The 18,084-nt window shown below is 32.4% G+C and overlaps 2 protein-coding genes across 2 annotated transcripts; both read right to left on the bottom strand.

Moving 5' to 3' along the window:
* Positions 1 to 4,448: 4,448 nt before the first annotated feature.
* LOC126773829 (lipase 3-like) lies at positions 4,449 to 5,786 on the bottom strand. Its single transcript, XM_050495033.1, has one exon. It carries the CDS (start codon positions 5,671 to 5,673, stop codon positions 4,519 to 4,521), a length of 1,155 nt encoding a protein of 384 aa, XP_050350990.1. The 5' UTR covers positions 5,674 to 5,786; the 3' UTR covers positions 4,449 to 4,518.
* Positions 5,787 to 10,381: 4,595 nt separating this feature from the next.
* On the bottom strand, positions 10,382 to 17,775 carry LOC126773872 (uncharacterized). The gene is made up of 5 exons (XM_050495096.1): positions 17,731 to 17,775; positions 12,290 to 12,380; positions 11,800 to 11,921; positions 10,944 to 11,125; positions 10,382 to 10,561 (listed from the first exon to the last, which is right to left on the bottom strand). The coding sequence occupies exons 2-5, from the start codon at positions 12,374 to 12,376 to the stop codon at positions 10,509 to 10,511; spliced, it is 444 nt and encodes a 147-aa protein (XP_050351053.1). The 5' UTR covers positions 12,377 to 12,380; positions 17,731 to 17,775; the 3' UTR covers positions 10,382 to 10,508.
* Between the last annotated feature and the right edge of the window lie 309 nt (positions 17,776 to 18,084).

The raw sequence follows: 18,084 nt of genomic DNA, 5'->3' as shown, positions 1-18,084 counted from the left end.
AATATCCGTCCAGCGTGTATTAAAAAATTTAGAAAACGAACAAAACCGCGTTAACTATTTAAATTTCTATAAATTATGATTATTTTTAACATGATTTTACCGATATTGATAGTGGGACGTCATTATTCTTTGTGACGTAAAAGTCAGTACTCTTGCGTCATCTACAAAAAAATTAAGTTCAATAACAATTGATCGTAAGTAGATCATGTCTTTAAATTTTACTCTAATATTTTTTAAACACAACTATTTCTTATATAAAAAAAGCGCTATTATGTATTGCCTACGTTTATTTGTTTATTTTTTTAATAATGTAATTATTATAGGTAATCGGTATTTAAGCTTAATAGGATATTTTTCTATTTGTATATCCAGGCATAATCTGTATTTATTCTTAGCGTTTCTTTTATAGCGTAGCTAATTATTTACATCTACATGTTCAAATATATCTCCTAATTGGTCAGCACAATAGATTGACTAATTTTCCTTAACATTACTATAACTTATCCACTATTATAATTTAAAATTAAATTTTCCACAATGTTATTTACCTGTACAAAATATAAAGTTTCTCATCTATGACAACATCTATCATAAAATATATTAATATGACATACAAAGATTTCAGAACGTTAACTATCAAGAAGCCAACTGTACATATTACCAAAACATTCTTCCTAGTACAACAAAATATAAACAAAATAATTGACTGCAATAAGAACAATGTTGATACGTCGCTACTGCATAATGATTAATTAAATAATGCCTCCTTCGTTCGAATTTCAAATCAATAATTACAGAAAGAGAGAAATAGGTGTTTAACCAAACAGTCCCTAAGCGACGCTTGGGTATAAGTATACCCATGAATGTTTAAATAATAACAACTTTACTTATAAGCGTTGCGTGGCCAGTGATTAATTAAACAATGCCTTCTTCATTCGAATTTCAAATCAATAATGTCAGAAAGAGACAAATCAGTATTTAAGTCAACAGTCACTAAGCAAAGCTTATAAGTTTTACTTGTAAACGTTGCGTAGCTAGTAATAAGATTAAACAATGCCTCCTTCTTTCGAATGTCAAATGAATAATGACCAGAAAAATCTAAATCAGTGTTTAGTTAAGCGTTCATTTTTAATAAAAAATAGTAATTCTCGGGAATTTGTAAAGTTCAATATTGTTTACAGTACAGTAACAGCCTGTGTATGTCCTACTGCTGGGCTGAGGCCTTCTCTCCCTTTTTGAGGGGAAGGTTTGGAGCTTATTTCACCACGCTGCTCCAATGCGGGTTGGTGGAATATACATGTGGCAGAATTTCAGTGGAAGTAGACACATGCAAGTTTCCTCACAATGTTTTCCTTCACCGTCAAGCACGAGATGAATTAAAAACACAAATTAAGCGCATGGAAATTTAGTGGTACTTGCCCCGTGCCCGTGTTTGAACCCACGATCATCGGTTACGATTCGCACGTTCTAACCACTGGGCCATTTCAGCTTTTTGTATCAATATTGTTTATCGCACCTAATTCTATTTCCATATATAGAACAAAGAAGAGTCAATGATCTAAATATTTCATCCTCCAAACCATCTCGGAGCATCGTTGGTTAAAACAATTAATCGGTATATTTACATCCATGCATAATAACACTAATTAATCGCAATAACTCCACGTGTACTGATATTATCATGCCTACACACAACTAAAACATTAAATACAATTGCGTTAAATAAACTTCAGTTCTAGTTTTGCTACAAATAAAATGATTTAGGTAGGTAAATGTTTTTTTTTTTTTTTAATAACGCTTAATGATTATTTTTGACGAGCCGGTTGGCGTGGTTGGTGAATGATTGCCTTTCACGCCGAAGGTTGTTGGTTCGATTCCCACCCAGGACAGATATTTGTGTGCATGAACATGTCTGTTTGTCCTGATTCTGGATGTAATTACCTATACAAGTATGTATTCACAAAAGAAAAGTAGTATAAGTAGTAAGTATATCAGTTGTCTGGTTTCCACAGTACAAGCTCTGCTTAGTTTGGGATCAGATGGCTGTGTGTGGATAATGTCCCAGGATGTTATTATTACCTTCAAGTCTAAAGTAACTATAAATATTCCGTTGCTGAACTAAAGCCTCTTCTCAAAAAGAAAGTTTGAAGCTTATGCCACCACGCCGCTCCATTGCGAGTTGGAACAGAATTACGTTCAACACATATATTGTTAATTGTTAAAAATAAGTTACTTAATTGTTAGGAATATTTCAATACCATAAAAAGTACTAGAAATTGTCTATGGTGTCATCTCGATATCTTTCATAAGATCCGCCTCAAGGCTACCTGTGAGCAAGGTATATGTCAGTCAACTCAACGACAATTAATACGTTAATAGTATATATGTATAAACAATGACTAAAGACAAATAATAACAATAATACATTAAGTAACAGATATAATTATCGTTAATTCATAGCCAAGTTTCAAGGTCTGTTAATATGCAATTACACAACAGTTTGTTGTACAAGTAAGCACCCTTCGAAGCGTGTTAAGTGCTTACAGCTTAAATAAATATTAATATAATGTTTACGTATTTGGAAATGTATTTAAAATATACTATTTTTATAAAAACATATAATATTAAACATAAGAAAAAACATAAAGAGATAACATTGTTAAAACGTTTATTTGTAAATAAATAAAATATTATATTAATAAAGTTTAAAATTTTCTTGTACTAACTAGTACAAGAAAGTTTAGTTAAAGATACTTTTCATCCAGAGTTCAAGAAACAAAGACAGTGTGAACAGACATACTCGTAGTACCATTATATTTACTTTTTGAAACCCGTCTAAGTTACCTACTTATATGTATATATATATATATATATATATATATATATATATATATATATATAATATATATATATATATATATATATATATATATATATATATATATATATATATATATATATATATATATATATATATATATATATATATATATATTTTACTGCGGTAATTTGTAAAACAATTAAACTTGTATGGATACCAGATCTGGATACCAGTCTCTCAACGTAAAACGGTTATATTGATTAATTAAATGTGAATTTTTCCGTTATCTTATGAGAAATAAATATCATTTAATTTCATTCATTCCTACTGCCAAACAGCAATACTTGTTTGTGGGTAGAACGCTTTGAGGGTTATGTGTATAAGTAAAGCAATCAATTTATATATTTATTTATATAATAATATACTAACATACATAATTACATTCGGTAAAAGCAATACATTATTATACAAAAATAAAACTAGACTTAATAGAAGAGAAAGCGTGCACAGAGTACCAATGTGTTGGTTGGACACTATTTATTAAATATCTGTTACTGTATATTATAACATTAAAATGAATAAAGATTAAATTAATAATTCAGAAAACATAATATATATATATAGCTTAAGTATTTGGTAAAAATTAGCACGGTGAAATTTAAACGTGAAAATGTGATGTGATTTCAAAGTGATAGAATTATTTTATAGTTCGATTATTACTAGATTTATAAAAAACATAAAACAATGTTAGGAATATGTCAAATCCGTAAAAAGTAGTAAATTGTCTACGGTTTCATCTCAATGTCATTGATTGTGTTAAAAAAATAAAAAATAGGGTATTTTCGCTGTAAATTATATTTCAATTTAATTATAATCTATATATATTAAACGATATATATAATTAGAACTTAATAATTTAGATGTACAAAAGGTCCCTTTAATCGTATGCAATGAAAAAAAAAAACACAAAATAAAATGCAACAAATTAAACAAACATAAAAATCTACAAATTATAAAAACTACACGTCGTCCTTTATTGTCCTGTGGCATTGTACCCTGAACTGCTAAGAGAATCTAGTCCACACTTCTGGTGCTCCTAAAAGCTTACTTAGCCCACGAGACACTTACAATTAAATTTAACTAAAGTTAGACTACGTTTAAGCCACATACAAAACCTTTTTATCATGCCTCTGTTTAAAAATAATTGGCATTAAATTACTATACCGTTATTTAAAAAAATACGCGATGCGTTTTTGTTTTGTTTTTCATTTGGATACTATAAAACAATATAACGTCAATAAGCCATTTCTCTGATTGTGATGAAACTTCGTTATAGATAGTCTCAGTAAGCGTGCTCGAGGTTTCTGGTTAAAAAATCAATAACTTACCTTCAATATAAACGTTTTATATAGGCCTTCATTCTGCCCGTGCGAAGGTAGGATGAGTAGTTAATATATGTAAACTAATACAAACATACGTTGGGAAATAACAAACGCTAATTTAATTTAAATTCATAGAATATAATTATGCGATACGGAAGCCAATTACGATTTAATTTGTAACTAAGAAACAAAACTAAAATCATCATTTTAAAATTGCAGACATTTAAACTATAGTTTTATATAGTATAGTTTGTAAATCCACAGATACCACAAAAAAGTTCAGATTAACATAGGATGTTCAAAAATAATCACACGTCAGCCATGCTTTGATAAAATGTCGAAAATACTTGGAAAAAGATAAACGTTCATATTCCTTCCCCACACCCCATCTATATGATTAAATTTCTTATGTTTTACAACAGTATATTCAATAACATTCGGTAATTTACTCCTTAATAATAATACATCCTTTATTGTGGATATGTAATCATTTCTCCCAGCCAGTAGCGCAACTTTCATCTTAACTTTACTTAAATCGTATTCCGGAGAAACAGTTGAGTTATAAATGTCAAAATTTCTCAGTCCATAATCAAATTCCGCAAAAGTTCGTCTGATACTAACCTGTGACAAGTGTACGACATTCTTCTTAGACGTGCCTGTTGGATAATAAGCAACAACGGTGGGGTAGAAGTCAGCTTCAAGTTCTTCGGGATCATTTCCCGCTAAACGAAAAAAGATTCCATGCGCACAAAAGCCATAACTATTTTTGGTTCCACAGATATACCTAAATATACGTGCGAAGACTGTATTCTCGCCTAAAATCTCAACCTGCCCCGTTATTGTGAAGAATTGAACAATTACTGGAAATAATTTCAACAACCGGGAAGCCGATTTTTTCATGTTATTCAGAAAACATATCGGTGACAAAGACACTAAGACCTTTATCTTTTCGTTGTATTCTGGTCGCGTTGCGCCGAGGACTAGAAATATTGAGTTACCTTGTGAATGTCCTATGGCACTCAAACTCTTCGCTCCAGTGTTATCAAGCACAAAGTCTATTATAGCGGGAAGGTCATAGTAACCAAGTTCGTGAAAGCTGTAATCCCAAAATTCTTTATCACTGTCCGGATCCAAATATTGGTGACGTCGTGAGTACTTATTACCCCTATTGTTTCCGATCCAAACGTCATAGCCCGCATTAGCCAGTGCAATACATAGAGATGTATCCCTCCTTAAAATGAAAGTATCAGCCGAATCAACGAGGCCGTGCATCAGTAAAACGGGTCTACTTCTATCACCGGGTATATGAAACAATTTTAAAATATATCCGTCTTGCGTGACCACGTCGTACTCCCGCACCGAGTAGCCTAATTCGTTTGCGATTTCGATAAAGTTCATTGGCATATCTCGGCAAGTTAATAAACTAAGTCCAACCATTGATATTGATAAAAAAATTATGATTAATTTCATTATTATTGTTTAAAAGACACACACTCACACAACTTTAAGCCAATTATTCGAATGTATAATGGCTTGAACGTCTATGTACCTACTGCCATGTACCGAAGCTGTTAAATCGCAAACCTTGAGTTGCGGTCCAATGTTAATGAAAACGATTTTTAAAAGAATTATTTTATCAACCATACGTTCCGTTTAAATCCGTTTCAAAGCAAATGTAACTTAATTTTTTTTATAAATATCGATTTATTTAAAAGTAACCTTAAAATTAATGTGTTTTTTATTGATTACGTCACAATATCTAATTATTTACGACCTTACTTACAAACGTTGCTTAGTGACTGATTAATTAAACAATGATTTCTCTCTTTCTCATCTCTTTGTTTATCTAATCGTAACTAAAGTTTGATCCTATCTCAGGCCAATGAAACAAAGTAGTAGTAGTAACAGCCTGTAAATGTCCCACTGCTGGGCTAAGGCCTCCTCTCCCTATTTGAGAAGGTTTAGAGCATATTCCACCACGCTGCTCCAATGCGGATTGGTGGAATACACATGTGGCAGAATTTCGATGAAATTAGACACATGCAGGTTTCCTCACGATGTTTTCCTTCACCGAAAAGCACAAGATGAATTATAAACAGAAATTAAGCACATGAAAATTCAGAGGTGCTTGCCCGGGTTCGAACCCACGTTCATCGGTTAAGATTCACGCGTTCGTACCACCGGGCCATCTCGACTTTTGACGAAACAAAGTATTGATACAGAAATAGCATACAACAGACTAAATTTTCGACGTGCCAAAGTTATTTTGCCAATTACAGCCTTTTTTTTTAATTAGAAGTTAAAAGAGATAGAAATAAAGGCCTTTTTAATCAATGTATGTATAAAAATTATTTTCAGAGATTTAGATGGATTTTCTATAAGTTATAACAATTTAAGATTTTTTTAAATCTTAATTTTAGTGATTGATACATAAAAGAAAGAGATAATAATTAAAAAAAATATTCCTTGTTATACCCGTGTGTCTGTAAGGAGTTGCGATTAATTAAAAAAAAAAAAAGTTCAACGGATATATTATTATGAGCGATCAGATATTTTAATAACCTTTCTGGATATTTATATACACTTCATTTGTAAGATATTCTTTATAAAAAAAAACAATTACATTTCCGAACCGAAACAGCCTGTGAATGTCCCACTGCTGGGCTAAAGGCCTCCTCTCCTCATTTTGAGGAGAAGGTTTGGAGCTTATTCCACCACGCTGCTCCAATGCGGGTTGGTGGAATACACATGTGGCAGAATTTCAGTGAAATTAGACACATGCAGGTTTCCTCACGATGTTTTCCTTCACCGTAAAACACGAGATGAATTATAATCACAAATTAAGCACATGAAAATTCAGTGGTGCTTGCCCGGGTTTGAACCCACGATCATCGGTTAAGATTCACGCGTTCTTACCACTGGGCCATCTCGGCTTTTTTGAATTACATTTACTATGTAAAAAATCTTATTTTTAAATATAAAAATATGATATTACATAATCTAGTGATTACGTAGAAAGAGAGGCGCTATTTCTCTTATTTGAAAATTTTGATATATATTTTTTATTTGAATTAAATTGAAATTTTACCAGCTAAGCCACTGTTTTAAGGAGTCCACTATAAGTCGGACTCCTAGATTGCATTCCTTACATATGAAATAGTTTCAAGAAAAAAAAAAAACTGGTTCAAGTTAGGTCGGATGCACAATCAAAATATATGTAGTATAGTCGAAATATAATTACAGGCACACGGGACATAACATCTTAGTTCCCAAGTTTGGTGGCGAATTGGTGATGTAAGCGATTAGCGTTAACATTTCTTTCTATTGAATGTCCAATGTCTATGAGCGGTGGTGACCACTTACCATCAGGTGGCCCATTTGCTCGTCCGCCTACCTATTCTATATAGAAAAAAATACAAAATATACTTTCTACAACTATAAAAATATTTGACGACCCGATTGGTGTGGTTGGTGGATGCTTGCCTTTCACGCCGAAGGTTGTGGGTTCGATTCCCACCCAGGACAGATATTTGTGTGCATGAATATGTCTGTTTTTCCTGAGTCTGGGCGTAATTATCTATATAAGTATGTATTTACAAAAGAAAAATAGTATATGTAGTATATCAGTTGTCTGGTTTCCATAGTACAAGCTCTGCTTAGTTTTAGATCAGATAACCGTGTGTGAAAAATGTCCCAGGATATTATTATTATTATAAAAATACAAGCACCTTCAAATCGTCACTGTATTAATATTGATCATCTATCAAAAACAACGAATCCACTAAAACGCTCGCGGTGGTTAGAAAAATTACAGAGTGAAAGTTTCATTTCTGCATAGATGATTGTAAATAATAATAGAGATAAAATTAAACTATAATGCTTTTAACTTTAAAAGGTTCTCATTATGTACCATTGTGCCCCGATTTAGTCTACATATCATCAAAACTGGAGAAGTTAAATATGTTATTAGAAGTGTAGATATAACGTTATTTTCAAATTATTGCAAAATTTTACCCTATGATTTATTCAACAAAAGACGAATTAAAAATTACAAGACACATTTTGTTCATTAAATATCCCATTCGAAATATTACGTGTCACCGCGCCCCACCTGACCCTACTTCAATTTAACATATTACCACTTACTTCATAAATATTCTATTTGTCTATTACTTTTATCATCCACCACTTCCGACACGATGTTTTTGTATGATTAGCATTCTAAATTATATTTTTTATTGCTATTATAAGTCTTTAGTCTAATGAAATATATCGAGATGAGATCGTAGATCTTTTTTTATCGTTTCGAAATGTTCCTAACAATTTTCAATTATGTATACTAATATTATGAAGAGGTAGGTAGTTTGTGAGGTTGATGGGGGTAATATCTGGATCTACTGAACCGATTTTGAAAATTCTTTTACCAATATAAAGCCACATTATTTGACCACGTGAGTGTTTATAGGCTATATATTAACCCGAAAAATAAAAATACTTTTTTGTGGTAGTCGAATTTGCAAAGAAACTCGGAGAAAAAACGGTCGAACGAAAACGTTTCTTACAAACGCTGCCTTAAGGATGAGATATATGATTGAGTTCTAGAAAAAAGTTGTAGAGCTTGATAATGTCTACAAAAAAGTCAGCGACAGCTTATGTCTAACTTTTATATTTAAGTCACAAAAATTGGTTTTTTGTATTAATAAAAATAATAAATTATTTATATCGCTTCGACATGTTTATTGGTCATGTTATCAACAATTATGAATTCCTATGAAAATTGTCACTTATCGTCTCAAGTGATTAAAACAAAAGACTTTTCCCTTTTACTTCATATAATTTGAACAAATGGTCAAAGTTACTACGATATAGGTATGGAACTGCGACCGTGTCGTAATCTATTGAGTGATATTTCTATTAGACGGTTTTTTTCATATACAACACGTCAATCTATTTTGAAATAAATTGCTTTATCACCAAGGAAATTTTATTTAGATACAATTATTTTTTTACATTATGTTTTTTGGTTGCATAGTTTAAGAGATAATTTAAAATATCAAATTCGTTAATGTCCGGCCAACGCGACTTTAGGCAGTCAGGAAATAAATCATAGTAAAAATGTTTACCGCCCAACGAAGTGGGCACGGGTCAGCTATTATCTTAATATAAAATAAATGAAAAGTAACAGCATATTAACGTCCCATTTCCCTTTTTTGTGGATTAGGCTTAGAGCTTATATCAACATGCTGCTCCAATGCGGGGTGGGTTAACATATGGTAGAATTTTATCCGACACATTTAGGTTCCTCACGATGATCACTCTTACGCCAACTTTTCTACTTCTATTCTATCAACTTTTCGCAGGAGGAAAATACTCGAGTCCTAGGAGGACCTGAGTTATGTGGGAATCTTGCCCATTAATGCCCCTGCAATTGTCGTACTTGACATGAAAAGGCTGCGGGATCTTTGCCACATACACTCACCCGTTGCACCCGTGCCGTGCAACGCTCGTCTTGCTTGCTTGGCGCAATGCGTACAGCAGCGTAAGACCATTCGTCCTCATCAGGACCGATTGAAACAGAACACGTCCCCGCTGCACGCATCCACACATTCTATACAATGGGCTATTTCAACTTAACAAACAATTATTTTTTTAGTTTAGCATCTATTTTATTTTACCATTTATCATATTTCGTCGTTTGTTAGTATTAATCTGTTCAATATATTGCCGCAAAGAAAGAAATGAAACTCGAAATTACTCCAGAATTTATTATTATTACATTAAATGAACTAATACACATTTGATATTCAAATATTTTTCAAACAACATTTGAAAATATCTATACTTGTATTAAGTATATAAGAGTCAATTATAAAGAAAAAGATAAACAAAAATAAAAATAACCTTCAAAATTCCATTCAATCAACCCTTGACGCTAACAATTGCAAAAGTCGGTAATATAAAACATACTGTGTTTATGTTAGCAATATAAATACATAAGAAAACTATTATGAGAAATAAGAAAATAAAAAAAAAAAACCAATAAAAATTGAACTTACTTACGTTAGTTTTCTTTGAGTATTTAATGTAAGATTAAAAATAAACATATAAAAAAATAAAAAATAGTGTCCGTTAGAGAAACTTATTCTATAGTTTTAATAATGACATGTTTTGAGCAAAATATGTTTACAAGTTTAAGTTACAATGTTTGAAACATTAACGATTTCGGCTTACAAATTCATTAAACTAAGCAGGTACGGGTATACGTGATATCGCTCGAATATGAGAATTGCAATGGATTCCCATAATTACATCGGGTATCGAAAGGAGCATAGCTTAAAGTAGCACAGCATTGGAGTACCTGAAATGACATTTTAAATATTTTACGACACACACATATATCAAAATTAAAACATACTTTACTAGATTCCGCCTGCGACTTCGACCGCGAGTAAGGGAGATGGTAGGATGTTTCACAAACTCACTTTCATTCACTTGATATTAGTTAGCACTCAAGTTTTTACAAAGCACTTTAAACGTTTAACCCCGCATTAACATAAAACCACCATTATAGGAATAGTAATAAACTCATTTACCTTCTAAGTATTCCTTGAAACCAGAATATTTTCCCCTACTGTACTGGCCGTCGTCGCGTTTGGACTCCACTACCATTTACCATCAGGTGTAGCCACTTGCTTTCGCGGTTTATTTTTAAAAAAAAAGCAGGAAAAAATTAAACCCACCTTTGCCCTTCTGTGAATTCCATTTGTTCTGAGACCGGGGTTTAGGGGTCTTAGTGCTCTTGCCAGTATTGGTAGACAGAGCGGTCACCCATTTCTTCTCATCTACTTCCTTCAGATCCGGTAATTCTGACAACTTCTGTGCCATGTTTACATTGTTCGTTTGTTCATCTCCCGCGTTGTATCTAAAGAAGTACAAAATATTAAAAAGTAAACTTTTGTTTTTTATTTCACGACCTATTCGTTCGACTTTTTTCGTGTCCGTTTTATTTGTAATCCTGAAATTTTGACAGAAGAGTTTTTATTTTATAGAATAGATAGGTGGAAAAGCATATGGGCCACCTAATGGTATGTGATCTAACGCCCATAGACATTGGCATTGTAAGAAATGTTAACCATCGCTTACATCGCCAATACGCCACCAACCTTGGGAACTAAGATGTTATATCCCGTGCCTGTGTGCCTATTGTTACACTGGCTCACTCACCCTTCAAACTGGAACACAAAAATACCAAATACCGCTGTTTTGCGGTAGAATATCTGAAATTATATATTATATTAATATATTATATTCTGAAAATTATATTGGAATCCTATTATTTATTTATATTTTACATATTCAATTCCAATGACAATGTATTTTTATGATACGCATCACCTGCTTCTTCCCCCAAGATTGACTGCGGACGATGGAATTCCTCAACGGTGAAAAGCATAGACATGAAATTTTGTAATATCTCAGATACAGTTCAAACGATTTAGGCTATATTCTATCAAGGAAGATCCCCATGTGGAACATACGTCTTCGAGTGAAACTGCATACAATTGACCTCCTGATGTATTAAATGAAGAATATTACCTGTCACCGCCTTCTTGAAGTAATTTCAACAGTCTGTACAGAAGTAAATTCCTTCGCCAATACATGTCAGTTTCGATTTGATCTTTAACATCCGAGCGCCAAGGGATCATTTCACTGTCGCCCTAGGTATTAAAATTTATAACAGTTAAATTCAATCCTTATCTATTATATTGCCATTTATCTGTAGTGAAACTCAGTTATCCATAAACTAAATTAAATGAACATTGAAAATCTTAACAGATTTTTAAATTCGGGTAAAGTCATTTGATTTATGTACTGGAATATTTTGTGTGACGTTTTTTCTTTTCGCTTTTTATTTCATTTTGGACGCAAAGTCCTGTGTGTTGAGAGGTCTGCGTGAGGTAGGGATACAGATATAGGGACTTGGGCGTTCAACGTTTTTTTTAAAAAATAAATGAAATTCAATCCCAGGATAATAATGTAAAACCTAAGCAGAAACACATTGTACTTTTCATACTTCATTTCTTACCTCAACTCTTGGGGAAATGTCATTGGTTGCAGCAGCAGTAGCAGCCAAGATCAAAAGCACCAACGCGCTCATGTTGAACGAGGTCATATCACTGAAGACAAAAAAAATACTAACGTTTTAGTTGATTTACAATGCCGACATTATTATGTCTTTATATTATGATATCTATATATACCTATTTGTTATATCGAATGAACATTATTTGTTTAATTACATATAACAAGGGATATGGTCATGGGGATTGACGTTCGTTGCGATCTTAGTCCAAGGGATTACATCGAGGCTGTTATAAAAACAGCTTCACGGAAACTCGGAGTTCTGAACAAGGTGCGGCGCTTTTTCACGCCACATCAACTGTGCCTGCTGTACAAAACACAGGTACGGTCTTGCGTGGAATATTGCTCGCACCTTTGGGATGGCTCCGCTAAGTACCTACTTGAGGCCTTGGACCGGTTGCAGCGACGTGCCGTACGCATTATTGGCGACGTAAAGGTCACAAACACCCTTGAACCTTTACAATTGCGTCGTGAGATAACAGCACTGAGCGCTTTCTATCGACTGTATCACAGCGAGTGCTCTGAGGAATTATTCTCTCTAATTCCTGCTTTCCCCTTCCTTCTTAAGTCCACGCGAGCTGGTTCTCGATGATCATGATGATAACTGTGACATCAATTCCATCGCGGACAAAGAAATTTGGCAACTCCTTTCTTTGTCGCTCTTGGCGGCTAGTGCAGAACGTTTTTTCCGTCTGTACTGGGCGTCGTCGCGTTTGGACTCTACTACCACTTACCATCAGGTGGAGTAGAGTCATTTGCCCTCCCGGCGAATATAAAAAAAAAAGAACAGCCTGTAAATATTTTACGGCTGCGATAAGGCCTCCTCTTTTTTCCAAGGTTTGGCGGATAAACATAGGACAGATCATGATGCAGTATTCCTCACGATATTTTCCTTCACCGCAAAGAAAATCGCATGATTAATTATAAGCCAATTAAGCACATAAAAATTCAATGGCGCTTGCCCGGAATGTAACTAAATCTTCAGTTAAAATTCACGTGTTCTAACTACTGGGCTATCTCGGCTCAAAATTGATATAAATATCTCAGTTATGTTTTAATAATGATTGAAACAGGGGTTATTTCTTTAAAAAAAGTGATATTGAGTATTGCAAACTAACAAGTTGGCCAACAAAGTCCTTTCTTATAAATATTACTCAGCGGCTTTTAAGTTAAACACTGATTTATCTCTTTCTACCAATATTGATTAAACATTCGAGTAAAGAAGAAACGTTTATTAGTAAGGCCGTAAGAGTTAAACATTTACCCACTTCAATTCAAACTTATGTACATAAAGAAGTTTAATAAATGTAAAGCTTTTTATGATTTATTTCAAATTAGATGCCGTAACACGCCTGCCGCCATCGTTGCGCAAATGCACTTGCTAAACCTATTAAAACAAATGAACAATATTAATTGACGTAGTAGTTCGCTCAGTTAAGTGTACTTTAGAAAGTAACTTCCTTAGCAAAATGTTTTTAGTAATATATAATTTTGTTCTTCGTCAAGAAAATAAACATTTTGTTGTTAATAAATAAATAAATAAATGTGGTGCGAATTATCAGTCAACCTTGACTTTAAACTTTCGCTAAGAATTAAATTTAAGGAAATAAAATATTCTCGATTGTAAAAAACATAATAAAAAATCTTAATTTATGAATGTTTATAATAATTTATTTATAATATTAAATTATATTAATAAATTATTTTTTTATTTTTTTTTATTTTTGTTCTATTATTTTTATAATTACATACTTTAAAAAGGCTTAATCGATTTAACTAATGTATAAAGAAAGGAAAATAAAAATAATTTGTACCGATATATATATATATATATATATATATCGGTACAAATTATTTTATATATATATATATATATATATATAGTATACTTGTTTAATTAATAATGTAACCTTCCATGTTCCCAATGCATGTTTATTAATCATTTGTAAGAAAAAAAATAAAAACTAACACAAACATAAAGTTTATACAGGACCTTAGAAACAAATTCCACATCGATTTATCGATGTGTTATATCGGAATAGTAAATAGCGAACTAGTGATGAAAACGCCTACACTTTTAGTATAGCAACACACGTCACATCATAATATAAGTCGTAAGAGTCATAAGGCGCAAAAGTTTTCTAACAATTACGAAGTAGCAACGATATAATACAGTTGGAAAGGTTAGAGAAACACTCATAACTAATAAACATAATGTATTAGAAAAAAATATTATAATTTAGTAATAGTAATAGTGGTATTAATCAGATGTTTTAATCACTTACGATTTCCGGTCTACTGACCATTTCTGGTTGACATTTGATAGTTATTATTACCACAATGTCGTTATTAAAATACGTCAAAAATTTTAAAAAATTCTGTTTCTATATTTTCAGTTTAAGTCAAGACCCTATATATTACTGGTGGGATAGGGCTTTGTGCAAGCTCATCTGGGTTGGTACCACCCACTTTTCAGATATTCTACCGAAAAACAGCAGTACTTGGTATTGTTGTGTTCCAGTTGAAGGGTGCATGAGTCAGTGTAATTACCGGCATAAGGGACGTAATATGTTAGTTCCCGAGGTTGGTGGCGCATTGGCTGTGTAAACGATAGTTAGCATTTTTTACAATGCCAATGTCTATGGGCGTTGGTGACCACTTACCATCAGGCCCATATGCTCATCTGCCTACCTATTCTATAAAAAATATATATTATATTATAACCAAATGTTAGCGTGATTCAGAAAATCAATTTTCCATACAAAGTTTTAGTACTAAATTTACTACTTTTTTTTAAGTAAAATAACAATAGATGTTGCTATAGTAAAAATAAATAAAAAGAAACTATTGGACATCAATGAAACTTAAGCATACATTTATCTGTATGATAAGGCATAAGTACAGGTGACTATGTAGTGTTCTTGTTTCAGGTTAAATTACTGTGCTATAAATAGTACTATATAACACGAAATATGATTAAACGAAGTGCTATGAAAGGTCAATTTATAGGTTATAGAAATATCACAAAATGGTTGGTCCGACTGATCACAACGGTCTCTCTCAACGAAGACTAGCCCAGTATGCAAGAGATATTATGTATCGTGTATTATGTTATGTCCCATTGCTTGTCTACGGCCTCGTGTCTTCTTCAAGAAGAAATAAATATTATTCCACCATGCTCCTCCTAGTCTTAAAGAAAAATGAAAACGACTCAACTAAGTGTTATATACTAATCGCGCTCTGCCGTCTCCTTTCATAATACGACAGTTTCATCTGTGAAAAGGAACCAGATACAGACCTGGCTGGGCCATCTCAGCGCATTAACTGACTCACTATAATAGTCCATGGGAACAGCAACCAACCAACCAACGACTTTATATCCTCTGTGATTCGCGATAGAATAACGCCATAATTGAAATATTGATGCATGCCTAACTTATATTAGTATTAAAATTTTAAACTATGTATATTATTTAAAAGGTTACATTGCTACGTTTGCTAAAGTCAAGATGGCTACTGAGCTATCTTTAACCCAGTGGTTAAAGATAGCTCAGTAACACGTGAATCATAATCGAAAATATCGGCTTTAGAAGATTCGGGCTGCATTTGTGTGTACATAATTTGTATTTATTTATTGATATAAGAAACACAATCAGAATATTCACAAAATTAACAACAAAAAATAATGACAATAGTAGAACGTACAGTGTTATACATCATTACTCGCATTTGCAACAATATTATAACGTAAGGAAACCTTCATGCACCAATCCACATTGAAGCAACATGGTGGAAGCTCTAAGCCTGGCTCAAAAGGACCTAATTCCAGCTGTGGGAAATTAACAGACTGTATTTATTTACTTAAGTTTGCTTGTTTAGTTTTAGATTTTTGATCTTCTTAAAATAGAAGGCTTTATTATTTCCGAGTTTTCAATCATCTCGCGGAGAAAATCTCTCTGTTCATTTAAACAACTAATCTGTATAGGATGTAATCTATTAAATCCTGAGATTTATCAGATGCGAACGATATTTTTACAAATTCTGGCTTTAGATAACGTCATAACACTATCTATTATATTATATTATTGGCTAGAAAATTTCCTGGTCAAAAATTTGTACGAATTTATACACTTTCAGTTTTTTAGTTGTATGTAGGTTGCAATTAATTTATACATATATTTATTTATTATAACTTACATAACATGAATGTTGTCTTTCTTTTCTATAAATTAAACATGATTAGTTATTTAACAATAATTATATTCATTAAAATCCCTTCTCATTCTAAGCGTTCTCGTTTTAAGTACTTTCACTATTACATTTGCCTATATATCTGTACATAAAGAGTAATACACCCTTTAAGCCTAATCTTTGTACTTTGTACACGGACCATTCCCGTACATCATTAAAGTGTTTTCTTACAGATAAAGTCGAATCAATTACTGAGTATTGAAAATATATTTATTTGAGTAATGATTTCGTTATCCATGTTGTATGATTCTATTCATTATGTTTTATTTGGCCACATAATACTGGTCTATATAATAGCTAATTACCTTAGTGTTCTAGCAGCTAGCTTTTATAGTTACAGATCCGGAGGTCCTGGGTTTGTCAATCCTAGTTTGCCAGTGCTAATAAAAGCTTTTAATTTTTATGTCAAAAAATTCGCAGCACCGGATCTGAGAAGTCATCGGTAAAATTTATTATAATCGTGTTCCTGGGAACATTCGGAAAGCCATGGGTCTCTGATCTGATCTGATTCGGATCTCTCCGACTGTGTCGGATTTCAGTCCAATTGGACTAAGAGAGTCAATTGTGCAGTTTAATATCAATCTGTCTACATATGTACTACATAAAAACTTGCTTAAATAATTGTATTGTTGTTATAAACTTTAACATGTAATTAAAAGATTAAAAGGCGGATTTGAGACCTTTGCTGCCCTTTGAAATATTGTCACCCCCTATCCCGTTTTGCGAGTTGCTATGGGCTCGTTTTTTGAGTTTCTAAACGTTAATGTGAAGGTTCACAGAGGGCGCAACTACAAAAGAAAGAAAACTTACTGAGTTTTTCCACCCCATCATTTTTTTTCTCGGCCTAATGGAAGTTCGCTCTCGAAAAGTTTTTGAATATTGAAAACTATAAATATTAAGCCTTACAAAAATCCTGCATTGGTAAGTAGCAGAATATAAACTAAGAACAAAATATAAACTACGAAAAAAGTGGCAATTGTGTATAATTAATTTCAAGATAAAGACAAACACAATAAAAATGTATACATACACAATTACATAAACAGAAAAAAAATAATTGAATTTTAATTAAAGTTACATTTATTTTCTTAAGGACTAAGGAAACAACTGACAATCGGAATAAACGTCACTTACCTAATATTCGTAGCAACGCCGCAATCCGTACGTCTACACTTCGCTACGCCAGTCTACGACTGCCTCAAGTAGCGGCTTGCCTACCCTTATATGCAAGCTGAGTTGCCCAGACAATCCGTGGATCTCGAAATTTCTAAGGTCCTTATACTTATTATATATATGTTAAAGGAAACAAATTATAACACGTATAACAATATATGTAAAAGACTATACTTTGTTTTTATTAAACATTATTTTTATTACACTATATTAAGTATAGAAAAATAAGTGTATTGAATGATTAATATTATGAATTATTATATTTCGATTTCTGGCCTTGTGCATTATTATAGTTTTTTGTGGAGAAATTGAAAG

The sequence above is a fragment of the Nymphalis io genome, chromosome 15 (genome assembly GCF_905147045.1).
Source record: "Nymphalis io chromosome 15, ilAglIoxx1.1, whole genome shotgun sequence".
Classification (NCBI taxonomy): domain Eukaryota; kingdom Metazoa; phylum Arthropoda; class Insecta; order Lepidoptera; family Nymphalidae; genus Nymphalis; species Nymphalis io.
The sequence above is the reverse complement of the archived record's forward strand: the minus strand, read 5'-3'. Positions and strand labels throughout refer to the sequence as shown.

Excerpts from the sequence above, each read along its gene's own strand:
- LOC126773829 (XM_050495033.1), bottom strand. The coding sequence starts at position 5,673 with ATGAAATTAATCATAATTTTTTTATCAATATCAATGGTTGGACTTAGT.
- LOC126773872 (XM_050495096.1), bottom strand. The coding sequence starts at position 12,376 with ATGACCTCGTTCAACATGAGCGCGTTGGTGCTTTTGATCTTGGCTGCT. Across the intron at positions 11,922-12,289 it reads ACATTTCCCCAAGAGTTGAG|GGCGACAGTGAAATGATCCC; the intron begins GTAAGAAATGAA and ends TTTAATACCTAG. Across the intron at positions 10,562-10,943 it reads GAATTCACAGAAGGGCAAAG|GTACTCCAATGCTGTGCTAC; the intron begins GTGGGTTTAATT and ends ATGTCATTTCAG.